Genomic DNA, 15,983 nt, shown 5'->3' with positions numbered 1-15,983 from the left:
ATAATCATAGCAAGAATCTAACACTGACTTAGAACGCTGCGCTCTTCATTCCTTCTCTGCGGTCGTCTGCGAGGCGAGGTTAAGGAGGGATACAACAGGGGTACACATGATGCATATTGATGATGAATAAATAAACGAACACATTGGAAGAGAGACAGACGGTGTGTAAAAGCCAGGGAAGGTCTTCCCCGTGATCCGTTTCCGACAGCGACCGGCTGCCTAAAAGTGCACAGCTCCTCCTCGGCGTGGGCGCCAACGACGCTGCGGCAACGCTACCGGCTTTACCAGACGGTTTCCCCGTTGCTTCATTCAGAGCTGGCGCATGCGCAGCTGCCTTCCGCCCTCTTCTCTTTCTCTCTCTCTCGCCCCGCCCTGCCTGCCACAACGCTAAGGCACCGCGGCATCTTGAGGAGGCGGCGCCGGGGCGAAGGCCTCGCGTCAGTTCCTGCTCCTATGCTGGGCTCGGCCAATTACACGCCGGCTCCTTCGGCTCCCGCCTCGTCTCCATGGTGACAGGAGGAGCCAGCCTTTTCCGGCCCCTTTGGGGAGCCACTTGTTCCTCAACATGGTGAGTTGCCTTCTGTTTTCACCTCGAAGCGGGGCGCGGGGGTGGGGAGGAGACGAGGGACGACGGTTGAGGCCTCGGACTCAAGCTGGCGCGGGGAGAGCCAACGCGCACGCGCAGCTCGGGGGTGCGGCGCGAGGACCTCTCAGAACCCCGGTTCTGGCTTGCCAGTTCTTAAGGCTTGGCTTCCTTTCATTGGGTAGCTGCGGAGGTTGACGTCACTTTTCAGAGGTCAGGCTCTCTGCGCCTCGTCATGGCACCGTGACGCAGAAGCAGCGCGGTGTAGTGGTTACGGAGCAAGGCATAGGAGGTTGCCAGCTTTCGAACCGGGCCCTGCAGCTGTTCCCTTAGCAGCAGTTCAAACTGCAACCATTAGCAAGTTGGTTTACAGGCCCATGCCCTGTAAAACGGTTCTCCTCGTCCTGTGGACTGACTTGATAAGTTGTTTGAAAAGCAGGGTATAAAAAATTAGCAACAGTTTAATGCAGTGGTTCCCAACCTTTTTTGGGTCATGCCCCACCTAAGCATCTCTAAAATCCTGATGCCCCCCCCCCTGTGACATATAATTCTTATTATTCAAAAAGTGAACTCTTATTCATGTGGAGGAAGCCTAAAAGGCCATTAACTGTTAATAACTCATTCTCAAATTGCCCCCCTCTTAAAAATCAAATTGTACCCCACATTGGGAACCACGGGTTTAATGTGTATCAGATTTCTACAAAGAGACCCTAGTCTGGACTTGAGGGGACAATCTTGACATGGATGTCTGAGTTCAAACTCCTTTTCAGCCACAGAGTTCCGTGGTAGGCCCCTGAGCAACTAACCATCTGTTAAGCTAACCAAATTTATAGAGATATAGTGGAGATAAAACCACCTCAAAATTATTAGAACCAAATGGGTTAGAAATGTGATAAATGAAAAAAAAACACCCCAAACAAACACTTGGTGCAGGATGCTGTGATAATGAGAGCTTCATTTACTGAATTCCTGCCTGTTATATGGCTCTTAAGGGCACAGGAGCTTTTACAACCCGGGCTTGTCCCTGCTTGCCAGGGTGAACTATTTATTCTTATTTCCTAAGTAAGTGTTACTTTGCGACAGTGTGTAACATTGGTGAAACAACTTTCCTTATAATAAAGGCCAGCGTTCAGAAATCAAGCCCATTTTGGGGAATGTGATTGAAGAAATGGAAAGTTTCAATAATTAAGAGATTGACAACGATTTGCGCTATTGCTTTTTTATTTGCAGGGGACAATACACTTATTTCGCAAATCACAGAGGTCTCTACTTGGCAAGTTAACACAGGAATTTAGATCAGTAGCTGCTGATCGAAGGGTAAAGTTTTCTTTTACAGTACAGACACTAAAACTCTAGTTACATGTTTTCTCAGAGATATACACCTCTTTGCTTGCTGTAACAGAAACTTGATTCCAATAAATATTTGTTTTTCATTAGAAGATATGACATTAATAAATGATTTTGGAAGAGGGACATACTGTCAGGTTGTTTCAGACAATGTTTATGCTGCAATTGCCTGTCTTTATTTGCTCCTGTTTGATTTTAATTTGTTGTGTGATTTTGTACTACTTTCTGAACTGATGAGAGTCTCCTTGCTGTCTGTGATTTTATGAAGTTAGGGATGAATACACTGGCTGTATACTCCTCCCTTACCCATCTCCTCCTTCTCTCCTGGTTTATTTTCATGGCTAGTTAGCCCTAGTTCCCCAGTTTGGTAATTTTGTCTTAATGTAAGCTAGGATCTTTGCGCTGAAAGTGGCACACCAGAGGAGGGAGGAGCACACTTCATAAATCGTTTTTGAGGCTTTGAATGACCATCTGAATGAAGTGTACATACAGCTGTCTAGAACAGGTGTGGGGAACTTTTAGCTTACCAGATGTTGCTGAACTACAGCTCCCATCAGCCCCAACAAGCATGGGCACTGGCCAAGGATAATAGGAGCTGTAGTTTAGCAACAGCTGGAGAGCCAAAGGTTCCTCATATGTGGTCTAGACTAGCAGTGGTTCACAATTAGCTAAGTACTGTGGACCCCCTATTTTTCAAAATCCAAGCAATGGAGACCCTACTTTTGAAAACTTTGATACCTCTATGGTACTTTTTGTTATGTGAATGGTGCCAAGGACCCCCTGGGTGGGTTACACAGATCCCTGGGGGGTCCATGGACCCCCAACTGGGAACCACTGGTCAAGCGTATGCTTCGCTGCTGTCTCTTGAGATCAGCAAGAGTGTTAAAGCTAATGGTGGCGTAAAATGCTCATTCAAAATTGTGTGAGTGTGTTGCAGAATTGTAAGGTTTTTTTATGACAAATAAGCTTTATTGCAATTCTCTTGATAAGTAGTCACTTTAACGATTGTCATTTACAGTCATGGAAGATCTTGTTGTTTGGTGCGATAAACATAGTATGTACTGGCTTCCTCCTTATGTGGTGCAGTTCAACAAACAGCATAGGTATGTTTATGTTATTGCATTTAAATGCTTCTGCATAGTAAACTGATAATAGTATTAATATAAAGAAGCAGAATCCTGTATGTGTAACAGAATTAAGCAGTCTATATTATAATTAGAAGAGTTGTAGATCTGTGAGCATCTTGTGATATCTAACTGTGTCTACCATGTACTTCTTCCAAAATGTATTTTAAATGGTCTAAGCATTCTTGTTGTTCCTCCCCTGGAGTATTCTTGAGGCAGGGCCTATTAAGAATAATCCTACAGTCTGTAAGCCTTTGTCTTAATTTGCAGTTAATTGCCAGGTCTGTACCAGATGAATGCTCCTTGATCACATTGGCACTGTTAGTTCTTAAAGTACTTAGAAATCTGTGGAGCTAGCTGCTTTGTGCCTTTAATACTGTCCCTATCCATGCTCTAGGCATTGACTTGAAGGACAGGAGTGGAGTAGATTAGGCTTCCCTGAACTTTATGGGTCTAGGAGGACATCTGAAAATTTAAGATACTGTTGTGGGCACTAGGGCTAGGTGATATATTAATATATTGTCCAAAACTGATTTGAAGTCCATATTGTGATATTGGTTTCATAATTTTTGACATGGCCTGCCAATATATTGTGAATCACGATGTGTGAATGTGCTGTGCAAAAATCACAATACTTCTCTCAATTCCTGCAGTCCCTGTTAACTCTGCCAGCTCAGCTCTTCTCTACTTCCTGCAGGGGGCAGCAGATCACAAGAGCAGACGCTGGCAGAAATCACGATGTGAGAAAAACCGTGAAGCCAGCCAAAAACTCTACATTGCTCCATCCTTATTCCAGACATTGTGATATATCAGTATATCACGGTGTTTAGCTGGTGATGGTGTTGAAAACCAGATATCGCCCAGCCCTAGTGGGCACCACGATACAACCATTTCATGGATGAAAAACTGGTGATGCTCAGAACATCCCCAAGCATGCAGACTCTGAAAAAAGAACAGGCAAAAAAAAAGAAAGAAAGAGGAACCCTGCCCAAATAGGTAGCCTCTCCCACCAAACAATCCCCACAAATTAAAATCAGACCAAAAAATGAGCAATTTTTCTGAGGGCACCATGGTGCCCATGGGCTCTTCATTGATACTCCAGGAGCAGCTGCCTACAGTTTTAGCTGCTGCTTGTCTTCCAGCTGGGTGTATGTAGGTAATAGTACGAAGCGTTTAATCCTTGAAAGGAGTATTTTGCAGGCAGGAGAACTTGAAACTTCTTTACTATGTATTCATTCTTTATTGTGTATTTATGTGTAAGTAAAGTATAAACCTTCTTTCCACAGCTTTAACTGCATATACCTACCTAACTATCTTTGATCTTTTCAGGTACGTTTAAAAAATCCTTATCTCATTTTGTAAAAATTCCATATAATGTATGTGACGTTTTCTTTATACTGTTATCTAAAACTATTGTTAGTCATACCATGGTAGACCCATGGAAATTAATGGGCATTACTAATCGGGTCCATCAATTTCAATGGGTCTAATCCAAGTACAATGTACCAGGAACTAAGACCCATTGAACATAATGGAGCTTATTGCTCTGTCTTTCTGTATGCAAAACAAAAAAAATTCCTTCCAGTAGCACCTTAAAGACCAACTAAGTTAGTTCTTGGTATGAGCTTTCGTGTGCATGCACACTTCTTCAGATAAACTGGTGACTTCTGTTTCAGTGTATCTGAAGAAGTGTGCATGCACACGAAAGCTCATACCAAGAACTAACTTAGTTGGTCTTTAAGGTGCTACTGGAAGGAATTTTTTTTGTTTTGACTATGGCAGACCAACACGGCTACCTATCTGTTTCTGTATGCAGTTGCACTGCCAAAGCAACTTTATTTCAATGAATTAATGAATTATTGGAAACTGAGTTTTTATTAGCTAGATTTTGCTTATTTGAATTTCCATTGTTTTCTTTTAATATAGTTTAATAACATGCTTGATAAGTTATTGGGTAATGATGAAGAAGCCCAGCCCAGCTTATTCATTTGGGTAAGTGATATACTGATATTTCATGTCTCCTGAAAATATTTGTTCTAAAGTATGTGATAAACATGTAAGGGTTTTTTTAATTAAAAAATTTATCAAAGTCTGTCTATGAAAATGTGCAAAACTTGTACAATCAGCCATATTTATATAAAGAAGTTTGGAACTTGCATGCAAAAATGGTATTGTGTGTAAGATTTCATTCTAGCCTTGTTTTTGCCTGATACCAACATATATATTCGCTTCAGATGCGAGACCCTTAATGCAGGGATTGCCAACTTATGCACCTATAGGTCAGATCATCATCTGTCCCCTGCCCTGCACCATTTTATTTGGTCCCTGAAGGCCTTACACCATTTTAACCAATCTATGAGAAAATAGTTTCCTCACAGTTTATTGTACAGGACAAATAATTTAGCTTTGCAAGCAAGTCCCTCTGAATGTGCTGAGAGTTTTCTTCCTGATCAGAATACTTGTCTGCCCATATTGATTTTAAAATGTTTGACCTCTCAAATTTCAGGTTTGAGAGATTTGAAGTCCTAGCAGTATTTGCTTCCACAGTTCTAGCACAGCTTGGGGCGCTCTTTATACTCAAGGAAAGGTAGGAATATTGCTTGCACTTACGACTGATATGTAACAAGAGGAACTAAATAATGCTAGAAGTCAATTTTAATTTCTGACACCATAGTCCTCATCTTGCTGCTTTGTGCTGGTGTACATACACATGATGTGTGACTAAGGCTGTAATCCTTTGGTCCTTGGGATTTTGTGAATCTCCCTCTCCATAGGCAGAGAAAGAGGTGCATCTTTGGAGAGGGAGTTCCAACCATGGGGGCCTCCCTGCAGCAGCAAAGTCTAATGGCAGAGAGGGGTTCTTGGGACAGATTGGGGAAGGCATTGGATCTGCTCGGTCCAAAACCCTCTTAGTCCTCTAACCCTGTCCTGGAATGAGGCAAGGCAGGGCTTGGGGGGGGGGAGAGAGTGAACAGGCCCTGGGGCTGGTATATGCATTTTTGTGTGTGTGTTATTTAAAAGGAGAACCTCCAAAGGGGGGCAAAAAAGAAAGATGGGCAATCCCTCATCTTCTACCCTGCTGGCATGAGCTCAGAGGGATTTGGATCCACTATGCCTCCTGTTCCACCAGTAGGATTGCTTTGTAAGAGATGTCTTGAAAGAACAGTTAACTGTAAAACTATTATTATTGTGTCTTCTAGTGCTGAACGATTTCTGGAACAACCAGAGATTCACACGTAAGTGCTTATAATATGCAAAAGTATTGAATTAAATATTACAGGGATAAAGGGGCATGGCTAATACAGTGTTAATTCTCCACATTACTACATTGTTAAACGCAGAACAATAAAGTTTACGCTGACATGATATTGAGGCCATTGGCAAAATTCCTTTTGAATTTAATGTCTCTCAATTGTATTTGTAGTTAAAGATTAACTCATAGTTGTGGGGAAAGGTATTTTTAAAAAAGATATTTATATGTTTGCTGCTGGGGATGTAACGGTCATGGATAAATATTGTAGAGCAGAACTGTAATTCTCCTGGATACATTGGAATAAGATTAAAGACATAAGTCTTCTATTTCAATAAAAGCTGATTAAATGTAGCTAAATGAAGAAGAAAAATGGGATGAAAAACTGGTTAGTAAATAAAAAAACTGGCTAAGGTAACTAGTATTTGGTGGAATATTATGATAGTGAATGGCATTAAAATTGATTTCTTCTTTTTAGGGGTCGATTGTTGGTCGGTACCTTTGTGGCACTCTCCTTCAACCTGTTTACAATGCTTTCTATTAGGAATAAACCTTTTGCTTATGTCTCTGAAGGTACGTAATGAATACATGTGTTAAAACTAAAGCGAGTGAATGTCCATGGATTTGGAGATCTGAGTTACTTACAAAGAACATATTTACTTTCTGGCTAGCCACTATTTTTGACTGCCACCCAGCCCCTCCTCTCCCCCAAATCTTCTTGTATGCCTAGAGGGCCTGGGAGAAGTGGGTGGTGTTTTCTCATTTGCAGCGGAGAAGAAACATGCTCTCCAAATTGTACTGCCAATGAGAACTCTTTGCTGAGTGATGCTACTTGCCAGAGAGCCTGACAAATGTACTTGTGGGTGCCTCTGAGTAACAGTTGTTCACATCTAGATGATGCTTTATCTAAAAAACAGTTATGGAAGGTGTGTAAATCTTAAGCTGATGAGGCTTGCTTATGCACATGTCACAGGCTGATTTAGGACAGAGCCCCCGCACAAGTCACAAGTCGCTGAGCCAAGGGGGCACCTTTCTGCCTCCTCAAAGCCTAGTAAGGACCTGGTTTGGGAAGGAAGTCTGAGGGCTCTGACAGGGTCCTAGAGTCCTGCCACCTCCTTCCCAAAGTCGAGTTAGCACTTGCCCAGCTTTGAGAAGGAGTCGTAAGGACTCTAGGACCCTTTCAGAGTCTTCGCGCCTCTTTCCCAAAGCCCAGCACCTCCCTTACCTGGCTTTGGGAAGGTTGCAGGAGGGCTGTGGGGAGGGCAGTAAATTTTGGCCTGGCACATGGTGCCATATTATCAAGGTCTACACCTGCAAATGCCTTTTATCAAAACGTTTTAAATGTCAATAAGCTTAAGTGTTCAGTTTCATATATATACTTGTCAAGCTATAGTATTTTTGTCTGATCTTTTTATTCACTGGACTTTGGTTACTGTTGCTGGGGGAAATGTTTTATTGGGTTTTCTCTTTTTGGGGGGGTATAGGATGATTTTAACTTTTGCATTGCTCATTTTGTCATTTTGCATTTTTTATTTCTGTAAGGCATGTTGGATTTCCCAGAAAGGCTTAGAAATATTTTAAAATACTGTTTTAAGAAACACCTGCCACTGAACCCTGACTCACACCTGTGCAAACCAGTCTTGTATATTGTTCTTACAATATCAGAATACTATTATTAAAGTAATGATGCTAAAGAACACTGTAGCTATGCTGGCACAATAAGTGAGTTGACCTGGAACAATAAAACATATATCCAGACCTATTATTTTCGTGCAGGCCTCACATAGAATTGCACTTGCAGTTTTCAAAAATATGTTTCTGTGTGTTTTAGTGACTGACATGCTATCATAAGTATTCTAATAATAATATTTGCTATGGTGGGGTTTTTTTTTTTTTTTGTAGCTGCAAGTACAAGTTGGCTTCAGGAACATGTTGCAGATCTCAGCAGGAGGTAAGTTAAAAGGATGATATGGTAACAGAATAATGGAGCCATAGAATTATACAGTTGGAAGGGATCCTGATGATCATCTAGTTTAACTCCCTGCTGTGCAGGAATTTCAACTAAAGCATCCATGACAGTTGGCCATCCGACCTCTGCTTAGAAACCTCCAAGGAAGGAGAGTCCACTACCTTCCAAGGGAGACTGTTCCACTGTCGAACAGCTGTTACTGTCAGAAAGTGCTTCCTAATGTTTAGTCAGAATCTCCTTTCTTGTAACTTGAATCCAGTGGTTGAAATCCAACCATCTAGAGCAGGAGAAAAGCCTCCTCCATCTTCCATGTAACAGCCCTTTAAATATTTGAAGATTGCTATCATATCTCATCTCAGTCTCTTCTTATCCAAGCTTCTTGATCATCTTGGTTGCCCTCCTTTGCACATGTTCCAGCTTGTCAATATCCCTCTTAAATTGTGGTGCCCAGAACTGGACACAGTACTCCATATGTGATCTGCCCAAGGCAGAATAGAGTGGTTGTTTTACTTTCCTTGATCTGGACGCTATATTTCCATTGATGCAGCCTAGAACAGCATTGCCTTTTTTCTTTTCTTTTTTTGCTGCTGCAAAAATAAGACGTTACAGATCAGCAGCTGGCAGCCCTTGGACTAAATCTTCCCATGCCTGTTGCCAGTGAATGGCAAGGTTTATATAGAAGGAATAGTGAGTTTGGCCATGGGCCTTGCTGGTCATGCAGTTTGACAAGACCAAGGACTGCCTCTGACCTGCACCTTCTTCCCCCTACTAAAATGGCCTTACTGTAAGATGAGTTACTGAGCAGAGATAAAACAGAATTTAGAAGACAAGGTACATAGTTCCTACATTTCCCCAAAGTATTCAGTTGTGGTGGTCTGTGTTTGCTCTCATTTGGTGTAATGGTTTAGAAACCAACTGTCCTATGTTTCCATCTGGTCTTGGGAAAAGTGGATTTCTGGAAAATGTTTCTAGAAAATGTCACAATAATATGAAAGTGTTTTGAATTTGCTAGGTTGATACTTGATGGCATCTGTCTCTGCTCTGGTTAACATAGTGAAACACCTCCCTCTTTATGAGTGAGAATAGGATCAAGCAGAGTTTGAATACCCCAATAACGTTTGTATCCTGTCCGTCATCAGATCATATGGTGGCTGGTGATGGCCTCCATGTTAAGTTTCTTAAAATACATATATGAAAAAGCAAGATGATTCCCCATGTCCACTTTTGCATAAAAAGCTGCCTTATAGTCAGACTATTATAAGTCAGACTATTTCTCTGCCTAATCCATTCTGTCAACACTCGATTAGCAGCCGCTTTCCAGGATTTCAGGCAGAATTCTGTTTCCCAGCATGTGCCACCTGATCCTCTTAACTGACGAATGATACCAGGGATTGAATTGAGAACCATCTGAATGTGTGCTCTGCCCTAAATAAATAAGTTATAGTTGGAGAGGCCCTCATGTCATTTCAGTAGCTAAAGCCTTTTATGAAACTGGGCACCATCAGTTTCCTGGGAGGAAATATCTGTAACTAAAATTGAAGAGCTTTTTCCTTGATTTTATTTTAGCATTTAGGTATGCTCCTGTCCCTTATATCATTTCCCTCAGCAATAAGGCTCACACCTGAGTCAAGTAGAGTTCCCTGTCTGCAGAGGGCTGCCATAAGAGCCATCACTGTACCTATAAATTGCGTGTGTTGCTGTTTAACTGGATGTTTCCACTATTGATCCATCTTATTCCTCGCATTCTTTTAGTTTGTGTGGGATCATTCCTGGGCTGAGCAGCATCTTTCTTCCACGCATGAACCCTTTCATCTTGATCGACCTTGCCGGGGCTTTAGCTCTTTGCATTACATACATGCTAATCGAAATTAAGTAAGTACTCATGAATTTAAAGAAGACATTCATAGATACTGAAGGCTGAAAAACAGGTGTGCCCGCTAATGTTACCCTTGTTTCTTTCAGTAATTATTTTGCAGTAGATACTGCCTCTGCTCTAGCCATTGCCTTGATGACGTTTGGTACCATGTATCCCATGAGCGTCTACAGTGGGAAGGTATTGCTTCAGGTGAGCCAATGAGAGAAGTGACTTTGTGATAGCATCTTTCAGTTTGGTACCATGTATCCCATGAGCGTCTACAGTGGGAAGGTATTGCTTCAGGTGAGCCAATGAGAGAAGTGACTTTGTGATAGCATCTTTCAGTGTAGCCAAGGTTGGCATCACCCATTTGATGTAAAAAAACACACACACACAGCCTCTCACTTTATATTATAATGTTAAAAAATCTTCCATATTACACCTAATATGCAGGTGTAATATGATACTGGACCCAATTTAAGATACTGCTGTTGTTATATAAAGCCTAGAATGACTTGGAACGTGGCATGTGGGCTGCTATTCCTTAACAGAGTGGGAGGTGGCGGGGAGGTCAGTGTGGCGCAAACACACTGGTGGAGCCAAATCTAGTGGTGTTCTTGGTGCATCTACATTATGCCAACTTTCCTGCCCCTTCACCCTGTCCCTCCTGTTAAGCAACGGTAGCCATCTGCCACTCCATGTAGTGAGCCCCTTTTATTGTCTTTAGATTGTTGAGTCATTTAAGAAGTATTGGGGGGGGACCCTCTTTGACAGTTTTTAAAAGTAATAGTATTTTTTGTTTTTTCAGACAACGCCACCTCATGTGATTGGACAGCTTGATAAACTTATAAGAGAAGTAAGTTAGTTTAAAATGTTACATTGGTATACAGTGGCCAGGGCCACCCTTGCCCCAGAGCATGAACAATATATATTTTTATAGGTTGTGTATCCAAGGAAGAGGAGGAAATATTTCCTTATTTTCTAATACTTGGTGTTTCAGTTTTCAGTATCAATGAAATACGTGCTTTTTGTAGGAATTTGGTAAACAGAATCTCCCATTAATTTTCCAATGATCCCTTTGTTCACATTTTTAGTTTGGATACTATAGAAGCTATAGATACACATTTTTTAAAAAAAATAACATTGTTAATACTTTACTAATAAATTAAAATATAAATATAGAATGTTCAGATCAGTATTATGAGATGTATCTGATGCTGTCTAGTGTTCCACGTGGAGTAGCCTTTTGAAGAATGCAGTTGGAAGTATAAAAAGGCTTACATCTTGATCTTCTGCATGTTTACATAGAAAACACATTGATTTCAAGGAGGCTGGACTCAAAGTGAGCTTTTCTATTAACACAACCCTTGGGGCTTTATGAATAAGCTGTCAGAAACATTAGCATTTTAATACTAATATTGTGATTCATTGTGTGTCTTCAATTAGGTTTCTACATTGGATGGTGTCTTAGAAGTACGAAACGAGCATTTTTGGACATTGGGATTTGGTTCTCTGGTATGTATCCCCCACCTGACTTTATTTTATTTTATTTTTTCAAAACAAAGCATGTCACTCTTTTTAATAACATCACTTGAAGATTGTTTCTCTCCTGCACAGTTTGTTTGCTTCAAGTGCAGGAGAGCGATGAGCTTATTCTCCTTTGCTTTCTAGGCTGGATCAGTACACGTGAGAATTCGAAGAGATGCTAATGAACAAATGGTACTTGCTCACGTGACCAATCGGCTGTATACGCTAGTGTCTACGTTGACTGTTCAGATTTTCAAAGATGACTGGATTAGGCCAACCTTGACCTCTGGAACTATTGCAAACAATATGCTGAATCTTTCAGATCATCACATCATTCCAATGCCACCTCTAAAAATGGCAGAAAACTCTAACGTAGCTACATCTACTCCAGCTAAAGCAAGTAGTCCGCCTCCAGAATTCTCCTTTAACACACCAGGCAAAAATATGAATCCAGTCATTCTCGTGAATACTCAGACAAGGCCCTACAGACTAGGCTTCAACCGTGGAACTGTACCTTACAGCAGTGTCTTCACACAAGGATTTGGAGTCCCAGGAATAGGGGCAACCCAGGGATTCAGGACTGGTTTAATAAATGCTCCCCACAGATATGGAACTGGCACTCAAGGTCAGCCCAGGCCCCAATAAACTATTTTCCATATTTATTGTTTGATTATTTTTTTAATCTATTTTATTGCTCACTTTTTTCTACAAGACTATTCATATTTTTTAGATGGACCAGGATCAAATATTTCCAATCATGAAAATGTGTTTTTGTTGTTTCATTTACTATCTCTGACTGTAAAAGTTGCAGCTATACAAGCGGTGAGCTTATTCATGTTTTATTTTTGCTTTTGTAAGTGATTACAGTACAATATATCAAGGAATTTCAGAAGATAACAAATTTGGCCAGAAGTGAGGTTCTATATCATTTTCTTGGTGGTGATGAAGAGTGTTTCCAATTACCAAATTTCTCCAAAACTTCTTTGCCTATGATGTAATCATACAATCATTATTAAAAGTTACATTTTCCTTAATTTGGAAAGGTGTGTGTCATATATAAATGACCACTTGGAGGTCCAACAGACCCACTTGAAATCTTATTTGACATTAAGAGATGCTTATCTAAATAAATACTTTATATTGCTGCCAGGTTCACAAGAGTTATCAACTCTCCTATGGTGTTAACTATCACAGATTCATTTGTATTTCTGTCATCTGTGTTTGACAGTGTGCTGGGAAATCTTAGGGTGGTCCTTTTAAACTATTGTTAATCCTGTTTGAAGAGTTCAGAGTAGTGGCATGGTATGTGGAAAGAATGCTTTCGTTAACCTAGTAGCATTTTTTATTTATGGAAACACTGATTTTAAAACTTCTTTCCAGCTGCTTTTAAAAAAGTGATGGTACCTCTCTGCATGAAGGTAAGCAAGGTGCTTAAATGGGAAGTTTAGCAACAGGCCAGTCACCGTTTTTTGTTAGCAGTTTCAACTAGCATGGTCAGTAACTGATTTGAGTGCATATTTTAATGTTTCGCTAATAAGTATTATGATACTTTTTCCTTCATTCTGTTGCCAGTGAAAATTTGTATACCACCTGCCTACATTATATACTGCACCTTCAGTGAGTCCTTACCTACAAGGGAGCATGATTTAGATTAGTTGGTGACCAGCATCAACTTTACTTTTCTACCATGGAAAACCACAAAGTGTGGCTGCCTCTCTCCTCCACCCTGCTCTCCAAAACAGTCACACTAACAGCATGCATGGAACCAGGTTGCTGCAGCAGGCATGTGGACTCTCCCACCTTCTTCCTACCTCCAGGTTTCTCTCCACAACTAAAGGCAGCCATTTACATTCCTACCCTCTCCTGTTTGTGATTCAGAGGACCCTTCTGCAAGGAGGATAGGGGGTGATTTGATTTCAGGATTTGGCTTTTCCACCTTCCCTTTCCCAAATGCCTTGCTGGATAGAGATACCTTTGTTTTTCTAGCATGTCCGCTGCTGGGTGTCTGGTTATTTTGATTGTGAGATATATCCATTTAATGCTAAAAGGGCACATGATGTTCTTTGAGGCAGGACAACTGTACCAGAGCCATTTCAGGTTTTCCAAGTCACTCTCCTTGATGTGGAAGAAGTTTATATGCCCTCTTACACCCAGCTCAAAGAGGCGTGTGTCATTGGGTGTGGGTAGAATTTAAAACAGGGCTGAATCCAATGTTGCTGCTCTACATGTGCAACAGATTTCCATGTGCCCAGTAGAACTTCCTCTCTAAGCCTCAAGATCAGCTGCAAAGGGATAGGGGTCCCTCTGGAGCAGATTTGGGGGTGTTGGGTTCTGTGGGGAGGAGGGGAAATGGAAGTTGTGTTGTATGAGTGGAACTCCCTTTGATATAGCCCATACATTCCTTTGGGCTGTTTGTTTTCTGCTAAGCCACAGAAGTTGTCCAGTAAAATCAACTACAGTCATAACTCGGGTTGAATGTGCTTCAGGTTGAGCGCTTTCGGGTTGCACTCTGCGGCAACCCAGAAGTAACGGAGCACGTTAATTCCGGGTTTTGCCGCTCGCGCATGCGCAGACACTCAAAATGACATCACGTGCATGCGCAGAAGCGGCAAAACACGATCTGCGCACGTGCAGGTGCGCCGTCGCGTCTTCCATTCCATTCAGGATGCGAATGGGGCTCTGGAACAGATCCCATTCGCATCCCGAGGTACCACTTTATCTTACTCATTTTGTATATCTTGGTCCTTCAGACCAACATAACTCTGGAGAACTAAGTGTGAGGGAGAAAATAGGCTCCAACAGACTTAACAAGTGTTTATTTTATTATACAGTGCCAATATACAAGACACTCGCTTATCCAAATGTAAACACAAAGAATGGTGCTCTGTTTTTAAAGACTACATCAGGTCACTACATATTAAAGAATTAGATACAAATCAGGACTTTTATTTCAGAATAACTCGGTAGTGTAAATGTTAGATCACCTATCCAAAGTGGAAAATTTACCAACAGCCATAAGGTAATGCTGTTAATCCTGCATGCCTGGTACATGGTTGAAGGTTTAAACATTCTTTCTAACAAATGCATTCCCAAGTTTGGGGTATAATGAAAGATAATGGTTATAGAGTGTTCGATTGTGACACGTGAGACCAGAGTTAAACTCAACACTCAACTGTCAAGCTCCCTGGGTGACCTGGGTCCAGTCATTGTCTCTTGACTTAACCTATCTCACCAGTTTGTTGTGAGGATAAAATGTCTCATCTTGTTCTCCTTTGAGGGATACACATGTAAGCAATAAATGCCCACCACTACCATATACTAAAGCCCATAGTTACAACTATTTAGAAGAATATAATTCTACAGACCATGCTTGTGTGATTGAGGTATTGGAGCTCAAATGTATTTGCAGACATCCTGCCATAGCAACAAAGCTCACAGTTGCAGCATTATGTTCCCACACAGGCCCAAACTCTGAAGGGAGGTGGTGGGGAATAAGCAAAGTGGAGGGAGGGAGGCAGTGAATCTTAGTGGTGGAAATGTTCTGTGGGTTCATGTACAGGGAAGAGGGACCGGAACAGGGAATTGACCAAGCCCATCAGAGGTTGACGTTTTAGCTGTAGTGGCAAAACTATTCTGGTACAATTAAAGCAGGGTGCTGAGATTGAACTGTACAATGAAATCTGCAAGATACTACCACTGATGTTCATTGTGTGTGTTTTTAAAAGGATCTAAAATTGCAGCCTGAAAATGTGTTCCATTCAGAGTCAGGGTGACTTGATACATTCAGTAGAATTTAGTTAGGCATGAAGCAGTTGCTTCATCTATGATTCACCTCTAAGCTTGAATTTCACTGTTGAATAATTGCCTGTTGAGGTAACACAGTAAGATGGGATGACCCTTCGCCTGATAAATGATCGTGGGGCTATGCAATCAGGGCATTGCGTGGTAACATGATTTAAAAGAGACCCTTATCCCCTCCCCACCTTGTACAAAATGGTAATCCAGGCGTAGGGACTCATTTTACCCAGTTAGACTACAAGTTATTTCACAGTAAATGAACATTTATTTTGGAACCTCATACCGGGGACCACTGCATGGGATTCATCTGGACAGAAGGATATTAGAAGAAATAAGCTACAAGGATGGATTCCTCTCATCCCTATCTTCTATTCACATTTAACTGCATACCAAGTATGCACTAAATTATTATCACTTGATGTTAAAGGAAATAGCACTTAATTTTTTGGAATGTTGCTGTAGCTAAAATCATGAAATACTGTACTGAATATCATTGTGTAGCATAATTACACTAAGCCTTTTCATTCATT

At 41.2% G+C, this 15,983-nt stretch overlaps 1 protein-coding gene across 2 annotated transcripts; it reads left to right on the top strand.

Annotated features, from left to right (window-relative positions):
* The first annotated feature begins 21 nt into the window (after nucleotides 1-21).
* SLC30A6 (solute carrier family 30 member 6) lies at nucleotides 22-15,682 on the top strand. 2 transcript variants are annotated; one of them, XM_081905418.1, is made up of 14 exons: nucleotides 22-568; nucleotides 1,814-1,900; nucleotides 2,949-3,033; nucleotides 4,341-4,383; nucleotides 4,981-5,046; nucleotides 5,561-5,641; nucleotides 6,255-6,290; nucleotides 6,783-6,877; nucleotides 8,207-8,255; nucleotides 10,026-10,145; nucleotides 10,236-10,338; nucleotides 10,937-10,984; nucleotides 11,575-11,643; nucleotides 11,800-15,682. In XM_081905418.1, exons 1-14 carry the CDS (start codon nucleotides 566-568, stop codon nucleotides 12,298-12,300), a joined length of 1,386 nt encoding a protein of 461 aa, XP_081761544.1. In that variant the 5' UTR covers nucleotides 22-565; the 3' UTR covers nucleotides 12,301-15,682. The 2 variants fall into 2 exon arrangements, with proteins under 2 accessions (XP_081761544.1, XP_081761545.1); XM_081905419.1 differs by lacking the exon at nucleotides 22-568 and adding an exon at nucleotides 926-944.
* Nucleotides 15,683-15,983: the final 301 nt, after the last annotated feature.

The sequence above is a fragment of the Podarcis melisellensis genome (genome assembly GCF_964234715.1).
Source record: "Podarcis melisellensis genome assembly, chromosome: 3".
NCBI classification, from domain to species: domain Eukaryota; kingdom Metazoa; phylum Chordata; class Lepidosauria; order Squamata; family Lacertidae; genus Podarcis; species Podarcis melisellensis.
The sequence above is the reverse complement of the archived record's forward strand: the minus strand, read 5'-3'. Positions and strand labels throughout refer to the sequence as shown.

Coding starts and splice junctions, on each gene's coding strand:
- SLC30A6 (XM_081905418.1), top strand. Junction 8,256..10,025: donor GTTGCAGATCTCAGCAGGAG/GTAAGTTAAAAG, acceptor GCATTCTTTTAG/TTTGTGTGGGATCATTCCTG. Junction 10,339..10,936: donor GTGGGAAGGTATTGCTTCAG/GTGAGCCAATGA, acceptor TTGTTTTTTCAG/ACAACGCCACCTCATGTGAT.